This window comes from Eptatretus burgeri, chromosome 9 (genome assembly GCF_056783735.1).
Source record: "Eptatretus burgeri isolate ZD-2024b chromosome 9, Ebu_testis_v1, whole genome shotgun sequence".
Classification (NCBI taxonomy): Eukaryota; Metazoa; Chordata; class Myxini; order Myxiniformes; family Myxinidae; genus Eptatretus; species Eptatretus burgeri.
The window spans coordinates 78,452,455-78,470,644 of record NC_140969.1 but is presented as its reverse complement, the minus strand read 5'-3'; the positions used below and the strand labels follow the sequence as shown (position 1 = coordinate 78,470,644).

General features: G+C 41.4%; 1 protein-coding gene across 4 annotated transcripts in view; it reads left to right on the top strand.

The window, feature by feature from the left end:
* LOC147020412 (adhesion G protein-coupled receptor B3-like) overlaps nt 1–18,190 on the top strand; it is a 713,921-nt gene that overhangs the window by 312,242 nt on the left and 383,489 nt on the right. For 2 of the 4 annotated variants that reach the window (XM_085895730.1, XM_085895731.1), the window contains exon 4: nt 13,835–13,999. The exons of 1 other annotated variant lie outside the window; for it this stretch is intronic. In XM_085895730.1, coding sequence (XP_085751856.1) covers nt 13,835–13,999 — 165 coding nt within the window. Of the gene's footprint in view, nt 1–13,834; nt 14,000–18,190 lie in introns of those variants that run through there. One more of the 4 variants, XM_085895733.1, reaches the window with a different exon arrangement.

Genomic DNA, 18,190 nt, shown 5'->3' with positions numbered 1-18,190 from the left:
AGCAATGTCTTCTGACTGCTCTCTGGTCATTCAAGGACTTTCCAAATAATTTCTGCAGGATATCCCACAGAAATGCTGCCAGTGTTAAGCAGCTTCTGAAGATCAGATACCAATACCTTGGGCAGATTTTAGGGCTCAACACACACAGATTGAAGGATCAGGTTTCTGTTGCACCACATTTTCAGAACATTGTTATTGACACCACTGTTGGCCGTTGGCAAGTGAATAAGCACTGGTTGGTTGTATACAAGGAAAATTCATTTTTGCCACATTCTTTCCACTATGTAGTAGAAATGGATTGATAAGTCTTATTCTTCAACCTAAAGAAGGATCTATCCTTTTATCTTTTAAACCTCCCCAGCTTCCCCAACCCTGCAAGGCTATTCGGGCACCCATAATTCATAGTAAATATTTCATTGCTGAAAATATACCCCTGTAAAGATCACAACTTGATCGCTAGGATCTGCCATTGCAATCCTCATCAAGGGCAGGAATTTTCACTTGACCACAGCTCGAATGTGCAATGACCTGCTTATTTTTAAGGACACCTTTGGCTTTGAAAGGTCCACAACCAAATACTCGCAGATGGATCAGCTGGAATAACGTCCTTTGAAAGAACTGCATACATTTTAATGCTGTGCCTTGTCAGCAAAGTGCCAGGATAATAGTTTGCAGTTAAGTGTTTTCTATCCACAATTTAGACCCTACGAGATGACTTACAGAAAACCCTGAGATACAAGCCATGCTGTTATCACAATATAAAGGAGAAACTTTCCACTTGGACTCTTGGAATTTTTTTCAGAAGCATCTGGAGTTATACACAGGAAACATATTCATTTTAATTGTGTGGAGCAATTATAATTGAAGGGCACATTACTTTTTCATGGTTTGCCAATTTTTTCATTGGTATTTAAATAGTTTTATATATTTTTTATTTTTTAGTTGTACATTGTTTTAGATTTTCAAAAGATGAAGGCACTACCAGTTAATATAAAGCGACCCAACAGGTGCTGTTCAGATCAAATATTTTGTGCACCGAGTGTTCTTCACCCATAATTGTGCAAGCATCATTTGCCAGGTGATTACTCCCCTCCATTGGGGACGGGTGTGGTGGGATTGAGTAACTCCAATATAAGACCTAACATTACTTTTATCATGACCTTGCGTGAAGCAAAAAACTTCGGACTTGAGCCTTGCTCGCTCAGCTGCGATTACATTTTGGTGGTGCCTTAATTTTTCAAGCTTTCGTGGTAATCAGGCAATCTTCTTCACATGTGGATGTTCTGCTAAAATATGTATTATTAAAGCTATTATAATCGTCGAAGTCGTTCGTGTGTTTCATGTGGCTGCAGGTTGATTTCCATAATTTCTTGCAGGGATGTGACAGTGCCCCTGATGCAGTCCTCCCTGTGGGTTAGAGCAAGAAGTTGTAATTTGTTCATGGTGCCAGGGATGGCTCGCCTGCTCTGTGTGAAGGACACTGGGATTTCTAATATCCACGAACTAATGCTGGTAGATGGAATGCCCAGTCTTATTGTCCATACAAGTGGTAGCATACACATTGATGCCTTGCCCTGCTTGTGAAACACCAGGATGGCAGTTCATAGTAAGGGACAAGATTTGAACCTCAGATGTGAGCACACATACATCTACGCTATCCTTATTCTGCAGGTACTCAAACCAAATGATGGACTCAAACGCAAGGTGTTTGCCTTGGAAATGCTCAGGCGCATAGAGGATGATGAAGATTACCTAAAAAAAAAGTTCATGTTCACAGACGAAGCTTGCTTTCCTGTATCGGGGAAGGTCAACCGGCACAATGTGAGGATCTGAGGCTCTGAAAACTCCCACGTGGTCATTGAACACATAGGTGACAGTCCAAAGGTCAATGTGTGGTGTGGCCTTCTCCGTGACAGCTTGGTGGGTCCGTTTTTCTTTGTGGAAGATACGGTGACCTCAACGATTTACATGAACATGGTGGAAGGATTTGCCTTCCCACAGATTGAAGACCTGAAACCTGATATAATTTTTGAACAGGACGGTGCTCCTCCTCATTGGGCCTTAGTCGTTCGAGCGAGTTCGATGAAAAAATTCCAGGTCGCTGAATTGAGCGAGATGAACCGCTTGGCCTCCATGATCACCAGACAACCCCCCCCCTCCCACCTTTGATTTTGTTTCTGTGAGGGGTTGTCAAAGATGTTTTCTTCAACACCAAGGTGGCAAACCAGCAGGAACTCTGTTTTTGGATCACAGCTGCAAACACACTGGTGGACGCAAAGATGCTGAGCCGAGCATGGCAAGAACTCATGTACTCCCTTGATTTTCTGTGCATGACAAACGGAGCTCACATTGAAGTGCATTGATCATATGCACAAAACTTCATGAGTTTCTGTGTCATAAATCAAAGGGTATCATTGTATCTTTTGTGGTTCTAAATACTCTTATATTAACAACCAAAGTTGCCAAGGTCTGTTTGGAACACCCTGTATACTGGTATTTATACCCACAGGCTTCTGCTTGTGAACATGTATATCAATTGCAGGACAATGCCATTCAAAAACATCAATACTCTTTACATGAATTACAAGTACATGAGGAACAAATTAATATGCATGGCGTTTGAATCTCAGATCTCCACCTCATGAGATAAATACTCACTTGGAATTGCCAGGCATGCCGTTGTTGTCTGGATTGATGGACTCACCTTCAAGATCCAAAGGTACAATCAGAGTTGAGTCCTTAGCTTGACAAGTCAATTAACAAAGTTCTATATTTTTCTTTACGACATCATTATTCACCTCTGCCATCTTCAAAGATGGATGGAGGTTACTGTTTTCACCCCGTTCTGTTTGTTACTTTCGAAATCTAAAGATTTCATAAGTATATTGATGCCTTCCATTTCTGTTTGTTTGTTTGTTTGTTTGTAGGCAAGATAACTCGAGAACAGAAGAAGCTACCAATGTCAAATTATACCACGTGATTCAGGAGGGTGATGGCTAGCGCTGATTAGATTTTGGTCAAAATCGGTCAAAGGTCAAGGTCACAGTGAGGTCAAATATTTCATTTTTGATGGTTTGGTACAGATAACTCGAACGGAAGAAGCTACCAATGTCAAATTACACCACGTGATTCAGGACGGTGATGGCTAGCGCTGATTAGGTTTTGGTCAAAATCGGTCAAAGGTCAAGGTCACAGTGAGGTCAAACATCCAAAACATTCGATTTTTGATGGTTTGGTACAGAATCATCGTAGAAACTTCTGGTTTGCGTCACTACCTTCTCTAGAGACAGCTTTTGTTAGACAAGGTCAGAGGTCAAGTTGACGATTTCGTAAGTACCAGTCTATGACTGCTTGTTTGTTTGTTTGTTTAGTTTGTTTGTGAACAGTATTACGGAAAAACTCCTCGACGGATTTCGACGAAATTTGTTGGGGGTGGGGGGGTTTTAGGTATGGTCCAAGGATAATGCCATTAAATTTTGGACTTGGTCCCCCCCCCCCAAAAAAAAAAATTGAGAATTTTTTTTTTTGCATTTCTACATGTTTTAAATGATTTCCAACCCCCCCCCAAATTTTTTTTTACCCCCCCCCAAAAATAGAGAATTTTTTTTTTTTGCATTTCTACATGTTTTAAGTGATTTCCAACCCCCTCCAAAAAAAAATTACCCCCCCCAAAAAATTGAGAGAATTTTTTTTGCATTTTTACATGTTTTAAGTGATTTCCAACCCCCCCCCCCCAAAAAAAAAAATTGTTACCCCCACCCAAAGAAAAATAGAGGATTTTTTTTTGCATTTCTGCATGTTTTAAGTGATTTCCAACCCCCCCCCAAAAAAAACTGTTACCCCCCCCAAAAAAAATTGTTAGAGAAAAAAAATATATTTTTGCATTTCTACAGATTTTAAGTGATTTCCAACCCCTCCCCCAAAAAAAAAAATTGAGAATTTTTTTTATATTTTTTTGCATTTTTACATGTTTTAAGTGATTTCCAACCCCCCCAAAAAATTGAGAGGAAAAAAAAAATTTTGCAACTTTTTTTTCAACAAAATTTCGATTTTTTTTTCTTGCATTTTTACATGTTTAAAGTGATTTCCAACCCCCCCCCCCCAAAAAAAAAAATGTTGGAGAAAAGAACTATAACTATGTCAGCACTTGACATCATATTTAATGAATAAGATATAAGGTTCACTTGAGTGACCCAGCAGTATTGGCGGCGGAGGTTTTGCACTCTCCCGAGTGCTCCCCCTCTAGTTCTCCAATGAATTCGTTTTGTTATCGAACTACGACGCTTTATTTTAGGTTACATAATTGTTAGGCAACATATCTATGAGTCAACTCTTGTATATTTGATCAAAGTGATCAGATACTCTCCATAACAAGCCTTTACTCTTACACACTCTAACAACCTACTCAAACACACAACTCAAAACGAATGACTTCTAAGATGTCATAACACGGAACAGAATATTCAGCTAACTTACCTCGTTTTGACACACTTGATCCCTTGATAGCATATTTGAAATTTGGTTGAAAGAAAACTAAATCATTTAATTGAAATGTTTTTGAGATTTCCTTCTCCTTAATTACATGATGCAAATGTGTTACCAACAAGCATGATGTTTCATTATGCTCTGGTGTTCCACATACTCATCCCCTCCTCATCATCCTTCTTCAGCATCCTTCCTCATGATCATTGCTGGGATTAAAATTTACTTGAACATTTTGAGGTGCTGTGGATTTGGGTTGAGGATGGGTTGTTGAGAGGTTCCTCAGTGATGTGCTACGAATAGAAATGAAGGGCCTGTATTTTTGGGGGTCGGCACAAGACGCTGTGTTTGCAGCTTGGGTAAGCAAATGCCTCTTCAGAAAGGCCTTTGTGAGGCTCCAGTGGGAAATGCTGTGAAGTTGACTCGATGGCAGAAAGGAACAAGTTAGTGTGATGGGGAGGAGTTGGAGAAGGGGACAGAAGAAAGGGAGTGAAGGAAGAGAGAGTTTGGGGTAAGGGAACATCGCAGATCAGGATATAACCTGCCAAATCCATGTGCACACTCAAAGGAACCAAATGGAAATTCAACGAACTATGGTCAACTGTTTGCTGGTTGACCACTTTTTTGCGACCCTATTCACACTCGAGTCGCAGTGTGAGGAAGGAGAAAATGGAGTTGGTAAATTGTGAATTTAATGCTCTGAAAGTTGTTCACACACATTGTTGGTTGAGTGAAGCTATCTTTCTTTAAATTCATGCAATCATCAAATACCAGGATTCATATAAAGGTTACAAAACCCCCATGATTATTGAACACAGCCCCTTTTGAGTGACTGTCGATGTTAGTTTCTCCATCCGTAATGCCTTATTCTGAAGAGTGTCTGCTCTCTTATAATAATACTATTAGGTTTCTGCTAAACTGGCACTCCCCCAAGGCAATGGCATACAACATATAGCAGTCCCAAGAGAGTTATTTCATTAGTATTCATTTTAGATAGCCCTTCCCTTATGTGTAGTGGGTTTATGGGACAATATGCACTCTATCCATCGGGATCATACTCTGTGCAGAGCGTTTGTGCTGCCTAAGCAGTCTCCTGGGCTATTGGGCACAATCATGGACTGGTCACCACTCCAACACAGGATACCAGCAAGCTGGTAGTTGTTTTGCAAACCTCAGAAGGATGACAGGCTGAGTCAACCCCAAGTGGTATTAATTCAACAGTCAAGTGGGATTTGAATTCAGGACCCCACGATCCCAAGCCCACAACTCTAACCATTAAGCCAACAACAGGCATACAAAATACATTGTGTGGGCTTTAGATAGTGTTTTTCTTTCTATTCTTCACCCATCCTCCATTCGTTACATTATTTTGCTTTGCTACACAGACGAATTCTCTATCATGCAAGCATGCAGATCATAGCAAGAGACAAGGCATTTGCATGTGGCTGCCAAAACTCCTTCAAATCACACACCATTATCCAACAGGCATGACACCTCAGCCTTAACCAGACTTAATCCCAAACGTTGCAGCATTTAATATACCACCACAACGCCTTTATAAATATTACCACACCATCGGACCACAATCCAAGCTCGCTGACCTTCACCATTAACAGCCACAACTAATGATGAACCACCTCCATCATGACTCACCACACTACAGCTGCTATGCTGCAACACCGCTGCCATTGCTCAACCACCGTCACCACTGACGTTCACTACCGTCCTCTGGAATGGCAGGAGAAGGGGGAGATCAACGCACCATAGTAGATACTTGGATCAGGACGTTCTGGCATGTAATTTGAAGCGCAAATGTGAGCTGAATTCTACTCAGTCATATGAGATGCCCTGATGCTCCACTCAATTGTGGCCCTCTTTGCATGTTTGGACGGTGTTCACGGTCGAAACGCATGACCAAGTACTGCGCCTCATGCTAATCTCAGAGCTCAACCATGTGGCAAGGGCTGAAGGCAAATGGGGCTATTTCCGCTGCCAAACCATCGCATTGGCAGAGCTAATGACATGGTCCGCACACCAATGAGGGCACTGGAAAGCACCCATCACTCCACCTGATCCAATGACAAGCACTGCTCCCACCAGGGGATGATAAAGGGCAATGCGTCAAGCACATTAGGTTCACTCGGTTCTCTGGCTGCGCATTATTTGAGTCATGGTACGGTGAACAACAGAGCTTGACAGAGCAGGTGGAGTGAGCAGAATTAAGCCCATGGAGCAGAGTGTGAAACAAGTGGAAGAGTCAGACGCCAGACCGGGTGCAGTTTTAGACGTTGCATGTGCAGACCTCTTTACACATCACTTTAGGACGATCTTCTCACACATTGTTTTCTTTATTTCCAACCTCCCTTGATTCACATCTTTGCACCTTCCTCTCTGCACTTCACCTGCATATCACCACACCCCTCACCGTGCCTCCCTCCAACCATGCACCATAGACACCCTCAGTTTTCCTTCATCCCTTCCACCACCTTGGCGACTGGGTTCGCATTGGTGAGTCGACCTCGCTTGGTAATCAAGAGGTCAAAACCAGCTTGAACTTTCTCTCTCTGTACTATTCTAATTTTCCTTCGGAATTATTCTGTTGGCACATGTTTATTTAGCGTAATTAAGATTCTAGAAGTTTTAGGATTGGAGTAACCACACACTGCACCTTTTGTGTTTGTATATAATTGAATTCATTTTTTCCGCACCTCCCCAATCCTTGCTTTCCCTTGCTGTATGTATTTTCATGTGTTGAATCCCTTGCTTATTATACCACAGACCTTTCCTCGCCCTTGTTATAAATAAATGGCTGTTATTGAAAATGTACCCGGTTTATCGCGTCTCTTCCTCCATTGATCCAGCATCGTCCACACGTAGTGTTAGCCGGGAAGTTCTACCCCACCTATTGGCTCCACATGTTCGCTGGTGCATACTTGGAAGCTCCACTTGGCTGCACCTGATCAGGTAATATCAAGAAAGTACGCATCGAGGGCATGGGCCCACCTTGAAACTGTGAATCCACTGGAAATGGAAATCCACGCAATGTGACACCCTGCCAGGGTTGGTGGTACCAATCGGTGTTCGTGGTTGATTACCAACCCGCCGAGCCATGGAGTTATCCATGGCTGGTGGCCTCAGGGCAGGGTGTTCGGGAGGAACTCGAGCACTTCCGCTCATGGCAAACCTCAAACCCTGGGCCGTAACAATACAAGCAGTCCCGTTGGAAAGCTAATACAGTGGAACTTCCCGGACTGGGCACTTCGAAGGACCCGCCCAATAGTGCCAATTTCGAGAAGTTGCCATGTCCAAGAAGTTGGGAGTTCCCCGCAAGAGTGCCAACAAAAAAACAATGGAACAGTGAAGTGATTTATACAATTTATGTACATTTATTAACACACAAGATATATGTACAATAACTTCTATTTAAAAAGCTTAGCGAGATATGCAAGTGTTTATTTAAAATTAGCAAATTACATACATTTATCTTCTTTATTACATGTAATAATAATATAATTTTACTTGGAAAAAAATTATTTTTTTACTCAATTTACTTGGAAGAAATATTCGTTCGTTTCATTGCAAACTTCCCTGTTTTGAAAGCCTGTTTCTGGGATTGAGGAAGAAGAAGTGGGACCTCGAGCTTTCTTGTAGTGGTTCCAACGGTAAAATTTGTTGTTCTATGACAGCAGAAAACCTTTGCAAGGACACGGGAAGAGCACTTACATTATATGTAGTAATATTTATTGAAGCAAGAGAAAAATATATAAAAGTACACAGAAGGAGCACACAAACAACAACCATAACTTGACAACAACAATTATTTGTTATATAAAATCCTTTTTCTTGTGTTTTACATCATTTTATATCTACATTGACACACAGGGAGACATGCGATATGTTTGTGAAGTCCAACATGCTGTATTTGGTTAAACCTGTCAGTGAAGCAACGGGAGGCACGCCGAGTCCATTTAAAATCGCCAACAATATGATTCAGCAGTCAATTCCCTGACATTTACTGGTCGTTCTCTATTTCTTCATTCCTTATATTTTCTTTTTCTCCCATTATTACCTCCACCACCGAAGGTGATAGTACTGCAGCATAGCAAACCAATTGTTCAAATTTGCATAAAAGCACCAAAATTCGTACACATATAGAATAATGTATTCCGAACAATTTTAGATATGGAGCCACCCGAGATTTTGCCTTGGTCAGCTTTGGCTGTTAGGGTTAGGGTTAGTTTTTTGCAATTTTGGTGCTTTTATGCAAATTTGAACAATTGATCTGAAATATCAGACTACGCTGCTGGACTATGAAGGAGGTTATGTTTTCATCTCTTTCTGTCTGTTTGTTCATTGCAAAATCGAAGATTTTTCAAGTATATTGGTTCCTCGATTTTGTTATTCTATTTTTCTGTCTGTCTGTCTGTTTGTTTGTCACCTGCAGGTCACAATTCTAAACCAATCATCATGAAACTTTACCAAGTTGTAGAGGCAGTCAACTGAGAAACCCATTGATTTTGAGGTCAAAGGTCATCTTGAGGTCAAATTTCTGAAATCGTTATTTTTCATCCAATTAACTTGAAATTTGAACAAGATTTGCATATTACATCAATGAATGAGAAAATCAACTATTTTTGAGGTCAAAGGTCAACTCAAGGTCAAACTTCTGAAATCATCAACTTTTTATCTGAAACAGTCAATTTTCATCCAATTGCCTTAGAAATTAAACAGCAATTGCATTGTACATTACTAAATTGGGAAATCAACTTTTTGTGAGATCAAAAGATCGAAGGTCAACTCAAGGTCAAACTTCTAAAATCATCAATTTTCAACTGAAAAATCATCAATTTACATCCTATTAACTTGAAAGTTGAACACGATTTGCATAGTCCATGACTGAATAGAGAAAGCAACTTTTTTAAGGTCAAAAGGTTAAAGTTCAACACAAGGTCAAACTTCTAAAATCATCAATTTCAATCTGAAAAAATAATCAATTTTCATCCGATTGACCTGAAATCTGATTAAGATTGTGAATTTTAATCTAAATGACATGGACGATTTCATGTATCTATGGCAACCTTTGGAGAGGGGCGTGGATTTTGCAAGTATCGTGCTCTGCACAATGTCTTTTTCTTGTTTGTCTGTTTGTTACGTGCAAAATCAAAGATTTTTCAAGTATATTGGTCAGTCGATTTTGTTATTGTCTGTTTGTCTGTTTGACTGTTTGTCGCCCACAGGTCACAATTTCATACCCATCTTCACGAAACTGCACCACATAGTAGAGTTTGTCATAAGGAAGAAGCCAATTGTTTTTGAGGTCAAAAGGGTCAGCATAGGCCAAAGGTCAACAACTTAGGTGAGATTTCTAAAATCCTCAATTTTCATCCGATTGACTTGAAATTTGAAGATTTATATTTCAGGTCACTGAATTCAACTAGCCTATTATTTTTGAGGTCAACATGGACCAAAAGGTCAACATAGGCTAAAGATCAACACCTAAGGTGGTATTTCTAAAATCCTCAATTTTCTTCCGATTGAGTTGAAATTTGAAGAGAAGTTTTGGGTTTGTTCACTTCGAAAGAAAGATAATTTACTTCGAAAATTAACAGAATAGAACATTATAAATATATGTGGAAAAATTAGATGCTCAGACTGGGAACCAAACCCAGGTCCTCGGGAAAACCATTCCAGGACTCTCTCATCTGAGCTATCTGGGCAACCCACCAGCGAAGCGACGCAATTTTTTTTTCTCCAAAATATTTTTTACAATTGCGTTGAATTTGCAATTCAACACAATTCTGAGGTTTTCCAGAGGACCTGGGTTCGATTCCCAGTCTAAGCATGTAATTTTTCCCACATATATTTTTGATGTTCTATCCTGTTCATTTTCTAAGTATATTACTTTGCCCCATGTGGGGTTTAATAACGGACATGAATGTGTCCCCCCACAGGGGGATGACCCTTCTCGAGAGCATGCCCGAGCTGCTCCTATGGTTGGCAGCGAGTGCCCCGGAAGCAGAAGGGGAAAGAGAGCGGCACTTGTATATGTGGAAGAATTGCGTTACTCAGCTGGTGGGTCATCCAGATAGCTCAGATGGCAGAGCACTGGCATTGTTTTCCAGATAGCTCAGATGCCAGAGCATTGGTATGGTTTTCCAGAGGACCTGAGTTTGATTCCTTGTCTGGCATATAATTTTTACATAAAATTTATAAAAAAGAATTGATTCAATTTTGGTGAAGATCCGGATCTGATAATTTTTGAAGTAGTTCTTCACCATTGAGAGATCGGTGTAAACCGATGTATAGCAGTATATCTCAAAAAGCTGTGGACGGATTCGGACGAAACTTGGTGGACATGTTGGGTGTGTATCTAAGACGAATTGATTTGATTTTAGCGAAGATCCAAATCTGGATCTGAATACAAGAATTATTTAGTTTTTACAGTTATTCTTCACCATTGAGATATAGGGCCAAAACGATATATAGCATGATATTTCAAAAATGTATTGGGCCTGATATGTTCTCGATGATCAGGCATTATGTGACGGAGGTATGCACTCAACCGAGTGCCCTTCGAGTTGGCCGTTTGGATCATTGTTTAAAATAAAGTTCATCTGAGGTTGCTCAGGGGGAAAGGGGAGGGGGGTAGGTGGGGGGGGGAGGGGGAGGGGTTGTATGCATAAATAACCTGCAGGTCATGGATGCTCAGAGACACCAGTATTGTTTAACATTAATTAACAATGACATGAGTAGACAATGGAAACATACACAAAAGATATTAAATTTGAATGTTATTTCTCAACATGATGAGCCAGAAACAAGTTCAGAGAGTAACACTAAACAAGCCAACCCTTCTTACTTTGACTTTACTTCTTACTTATTTTGTTGTTTTTTCATGCTTTCAATTTTCTGAACTCACAAATGTACAAAATGCCTTCAAACAAGAAAAAGTAATCCCATTTTTTCTGTATGAAACCATTCAAATTACTTGCAAACTGCAAGTGGAATTGTGTTGAAAGACAGATAAATTAACCAATACCATTCAAGGGCATGGTTCGAAAAATGATCGCTCTTGATATGAATGTACATTCATGACTTGGCCTTCGGACATTTTCCGAAACTTGACCATAATAAGGAACATTGTTTGTTGTTTAGCACTTGTTTTCAAGAAATAATTTGCACAGCAGGTTGCTTGATGTTCCTATATACCCTGACAAATAGTGTTAGAAAAACGATATACTAAATTATATTTTCTTTTTTTTCAGAGAAATGAGTCACAATAGTCTGGTGGCCTTGTGAAATAATCGTTACGTGCCAGACAAAAGAACCATTTTTTCACACAAACACTGCATGAGTTCGCTTGTTCAGAAAAGTCAAAGCGCCAAAATATCTGATGGACGGGAAGCTTAAACGGCATCAGGATGACGTCACAGTCCTCCTATGTAACAAATTATTTGGCGGTTAGGCATTTTTCCATTGTAATACCCATGGGAAGCTCTGGGCAAAATTTGGATGCTGGCCGTTTTCGTCGCTATGCCACTGGACTAAAACTATTTCCTTTTTTATATTCAGTTTTGATGAATGTATAATTTTGATTTGATGTGATGGACATTATATTTTCTCTTGTTATCTTTATATTGCATTAGAACTGAAACCAAAGAGACTCCTAAATGAATACCCAGGAATTAATAAATAAACAGTGCGAGTTGTTACAATTTTTAATTGCAGCTGCAATCCAGGGTTTCTAAATCCTTTTTTTGTTGATTTATTATGTTATGTAACCAGATTTGGTGTTTACAGAATAAAGTCTAACACTTTAATTTAAAGCTACGACATTTTAATTGCTGGTCGATCATTAACTTCTTGAATTCTTAATCTTTAAATTCATTCTGATGGACTGACTGGAAATAATCTGTGGCTCACTCAGTTGTTTTTTTAGTCAGAATCATGAAAGCCAGCCAAAAGTGTGTGACCTTTTGCTTCGCAATACTCAGAAGCCTTACCCTAGTTTTTTTTTAAGACTTGCTGCTCCAGTCACCACGTGCACACAAAATCTGTTTCTTTCCTTGGATTGGTTTTCAATCATCCAGAACAAATCCATCTGGCCTTAGGCTGTGGAGGCTCACGTTAGGATTTGGGATCGCCGTTTCATCACAAACTCTGTGGCAGTTCTTCCAAAACATCATCCTAGCTGTGCAGTTTCACCCGACAGATGGCCCATTGGTGGTGACAAAGACTTGAAGACAGCAGGGGGTGGGCTGGAGGGATGGTGGAAGCCGGAGATGAAGCTTTACCTGAACAGAATGGCCATCTGTCACAATCAATGTCCAGAAACCAGTGGGATACATCATCTTTGTATTACATTACACTGAGACCTGGAATACGTCTTTCTGCCCATTTGTGAATTTTAAGATGGTTTATGACTACTGTATGACTTTTGCAATTACTATTCAAGCTGAGAACTTCTTTTTTGCACTTTTAGTATGGTTCAGGTGTGACAGTCCTCATATGTCTTGTATCCAAATGTCATATTACACAATTTGTTGAACCCAGAACAGTGAATGCAGTAAAACTAATGATTAAGAATGACATTTGGGACTTTCAGCCTGACATGGCCTTGAATGGATGTGAATGATGCTGAACGGTGCCATAAAAAGTGCTGGAGGCAAAGATAATTTTGTCTAATGGAGCTGTTTATTTGAGTTTGGCACTCAAATACCAGAGTCGTGTCGAGAGGTGATGGGAGCTGGGTAAGGGGAGGTAGCTTTCATGGGATTTCGCTACAATGATGATAAATGCTTCTTAAATAAGAGAAATACAAAAAGATTGTTTTCTGCAGCGCCATAAAGACTGCTACACCCTTATCTAAATGCCCCACAATTGTCGATGCATGCATCATTTTCTAATATTTATAGATGTCAGAATGCTTACTATTAATGTAATGTCTGCAGTGATAAAATGAATACAAAAATACAAAATATTACTTGCAATTTCCATTCATTTTACTTTCTCCTGTTCAGGACAATAGTGACCAACAGCTCCTATGTCCATGCCATTTAAAAAAAAAAAGTATTTCAGAACATGTACTTGTATCTTTATGTTTTTTATGACTCTTGTCTGATAGAAATGGTGACCCTGCCAGGTTTTATTTAAGAAATACAATATTCAAGTATCATAGTTTCATGGTGAAATTGCTTGAGATAAACATTGAACACTTATAGATAAAAGAAACGTGAGCACAGAAAGAATGGAAGGAGGGAATCATAGAAAAATACTTGAAATGGATTTCACAGAATACAATAAGTGTGGATGGTTTTGAACAAAAATCATGAAGTGTGATCATGTCTTGCAGGAAGCTTGGGCTGGAAAACCTGGGGGGCATGGCTAGACTGCTCTAAATTGTGTGATGGTGGGAAGAAAACACGCCATCGTGTCTGTCTGGAGGCCAAAGGAATCAGTGGCACCTGTCATGGTCCATTTCAGGAGACGCGCAACTGCAATGAGCAAAAATGTCCTGGTGAGAAAAAGCAAGCCATGTCTTATAGAGCTAAGGGGCATTACATTTTTTCTGACATTAATTATCAGGCGAACTGTATGGACTCAATTCAAAAAGTATTTATACAATCCACTTTTACTTGAGAAAAGTGATAATTTAATAACAGTTTGAATTGAATCTGTACACACAGCGGTGGTACACTGAATTAAAAACGTTGTGATGTCACAATTGACTTTGAGGTTAGATGCATCCAACAAAATTGAGGTTATCATCTGACATACAACTTTAGACTCAAGCTTTAACAATTATTATTCTTATCTCAAGGATTTGTTCAGGATATTGAAGAAGCATTCACTTTTTTTTCTCCACAAAAAGATCAAGGTTATTGGAAGAGCAAGGTGACAGGTTGTAATAACTGATATTGAGAGGTGGGGGCAATGCCAGGATATAACAAGCAAGGGAATTAACAAACAGGAAAAGAAAGAGAGAGGAGTGCAGGAATCATTACAACCTTGCAAATACAAAGGTTGGTCCAGGAAGGGTAAATTAATACAGTAAAGACTGTGGTTATATAGTTTGGGGAGGATATGAGATGGTGGACCACCAAATTGAAGCCCAGCAGCTAGCCTGAGTTCAAATCATGGCCCAGCTATAAAATGTCACCTTGGTGTATCATCGGCAGGGTAATACGCTGGAGCTTAGCACATCTTGTTGTAAAATCATCAACTGTTCCTATGAAGAGGGTACTGTACCTTTCCAGTGGAAACAGTCGATTGTGATAAGCATTCCCAAAACAACAGCACCTGAACTTGACAATATGAGGCCTGTCTCACTCACAAACCATTTTGCCAAACTCGCAGAGTTGTTCGTGTACAGATGGCTGTTATCAGTCAATCAACCTTACATCAATCAACAACAGTTCGGAAACCCTGAATGTGTCTCATATGCTCACTACTTAGTAGATCTCTTGAACTATCTTCAAATGCAAGTAGACAAACCAAGAATGGTGTCAACTCCTGTATTCACACATTTTTCTAAAGCCTTTGACCTTGTCGACCACAACATTGTCATTAGAAAGCTGTATGAGCTTGGAGCAAGATTACATTTGATCCCTTGAATGTGCAGTTTTTTGGTCGGGGCGAAGCCAACAGATGCACTGATAAAGGCCAGTTGTCTGTAACACTCACCACCAGAGCAGAAGTCCCACGAGGGACACGATTAGGACCTCTGATTTTCCCAGAACTTATTAATGATGCACTTGACCAAGCCCGAGTCCCTCAATGGAAATCCGTAGAAGACTTAACTATTGCAGACAGTCACTGTGTCAAATCACCCAGTGTCATTCCAGACTTGGTGGAATCACTTCAGAAATGGTACCGGCAGTCAAATACGCGACTGAATCAAGCGAAGTACTAACTCATGAGTGTCTAGTTTGCATGTAATCTACCTGCCCAAGGTACAGTGGAAATCAACAGCATGCAGCTCCAGGAATGAACATGTTCAGTACATTGCATCCAAAGCTTTGTGCAAGATGTATGTTCTTAAAATCCTGAATCACTTTGGTGCCTCAAATGATAAACTGATGATGGTATACAAGTCGAACATTAGACCACTTCTTGAGTACTGTTCGCCAGTATGACATTCTGCTCTGACCATCAGGTCAGGTCAGCTATGGGAGCATGTGCTGGATCAGCGCGTCGCTGCGTCCACTTTCTGCCGGTACTCAAGGGGCCTCTGTCTGGCCTCCCCCAGGCACATGCCTGGCCCATCCCCATCTCCTTGAGATGCTGATCAAACTGTTGCAACCGTGAGGCATGTGGTTGGCCTATTGGCCTCCTACTCTTATGAGGCTGCCTCGCTGCGAGAGCCTGGTGAGCAGTATTAGTGTCATTAAAACGAGCCACATGTTCATACAGCCACAGCTGATGTTCACGGACTATGCAGGTACATTTGAGTCTCTCTCAGCAACTGCTCGTTGGACACAAAGTCTGAGCAGCAATAGCCAAGGATTCTCCAATGAGACCTGGTACAAAAGGCATTAAGTCTCTGTCTCAGATCCCTAGTCAGAGTCTAAGTCTCACATCTGTCGATCAAGCCTCGAAGGAACAAGGATCTGAAGACTCAGACTTTCGTCCTCCTGTGCAGGTACCAGCAGTGCCACACCCCATGATCCAGTGAATCCATGACTCCACAGACCCATCCCAGACATCTATTGACCTCTTGCTCACAGCCAGCAGAGACATAAATATCACTTCCAAGGTAAGGGAATCTCTCTGTGACCTCAACATCATCACCACAAACAGGTAGAGACAAGATAGCAGCATCAAGTATGTCATTGAAAGAATGGATCTTAGTTTTGACCCAGGAAACCCGTAATCCCAGCGGCTCCGACCACTCATTCAGCACATCCAAAGTCTCCATAAAGATGACTGCATCATCTGTGAAATAAATGTCAGAGATCTTGACATTTTCATACGATGCACCGCAGCTTGATCTCCCTGGCATCCTCCCCAGAAATCTAGTCCATACATGTGCTAAAAAGTGTGGGGGCCAGCACACACCCCTGACAAACTCCAGTAACATCTGGAATTAAGTTGGAGATGGTATCACCACATCTCACGGCACTCTCAGTAGAAGAGTTTTGTTCAGGCATCAGATTGATCAGTTTTGGTGGCACCCCACAAAGACCCATGATCCTCTAGAGGGCAGCCCGATTCACTGAATCAAATGCATTGCAGAGATCAACATTGGCTGTAAGTAGCCCCTGCCAAAACTCTCGTCTGCGTTCGGTGAGGTTGCAAAGAGCAAGGATATGGTCAATTGTTGACGTGTTTGGTGTAAAGCCTGACTGCTCTGGACGCTGGTGCTCAATCAGATGGTGGTGAACCCTATTAATTATCTAAGCAAACACCTGGCCCGGCACTGAGAGCAGCATCATCCCTCCTTATTTGCTGCATTTCTGGTGATCTCCCTTCCCTTTCAAGAGAGGGACATAAAGGCCGCTCTTCCAGCCAGTTGTGATGAGGCCTATGTTCTAGGTAGGGCACAGATCTGCATGCAACAAACACGAGTGTAGCATTTCCACCAGCCTTGAGGAGTTCACAATTGGTGCCACAAATCCCAGGATCTTTACCAATTTCAACAAGTTTATCGCAGCCTGTGTTTCCACAAATGAAGTTGATCACAGTTGAATGGAGGGTCAGGAATTGGGATAGTTACACCTCTGACATCCAACACGACAGCTGGTGGATCAGCCTGGTGCAGCTGCTCAAAGTAACTGGCCCAGCGGGCCTTTACTTTGGACTGCTCGGTCAAGATTCCACCACCCTCCGCTCGAACTGCACTGCACCGAGGGGTGGGCTTGGAGTAACGCAATGGGTGAGTTCCCATGTCAGGGTGACTGACCACAGTTGATGCTCTACCCCCTCACAGATTCCGCACACATAGGCCTCCTTCTCCACCATTAGCACATGTTCAATTTTACGCCTCAGCTTCCTGAACAGCTCAGCTCTGCCATTCAGACTGGCCCTGTGACTCTGGTCAATGGTATCCGGTGTCCCTTGAGAGACAAAATTCTTCTTCACGCTACTGTGATTTCCAAGACATCCACTGGCAACATCAAGGATGTGGTCTTGAAGGCACTCCACAACTCTTCAGGACCCCCCAAAGCACCCAGACCCCCCAAATCCCCACTCAGCCTGTTTGCAAACTCTTCAGCTCCTCTCTCATCCTTGAGCTTGACAACATCCAGCCTCGGCTGTGAGGGTTCCATTCTCCAAGATTTAATCTGCAACTTCAGAGTTGCTACAACAAGCCTGTGGTCGGTATTGAGGAACTGAACACTCCGGTGGACCCTGCAGTTCTGGATTATCCTCCATTAGTCATCAGCGTGCACATGGTCAATCTCCTTTTCCACACCACCAGCATTGACATACCAAGTCCAGCGATGAGCTTGTGGGTGCTGAAACCATGAACCAGCCACCCTAAGCCCATGACTTCTTGCAGAGTTAAAGAAATTAGTGTTATTATGGTTCACAGTTCCAGACCCATGGGGACCAACACATGTCTCATAACCATCCCTATCAGTTTCAGTCAATGCAATTAAATCCCCCAAGACTAGAAGAGTATCTTGCCTGCGGCACTGATCAACCACGGTCTTGAGCGCGGCATAGAATGCGTCCGTCACGCTAAGATCACTCACCTCAGTTGAAG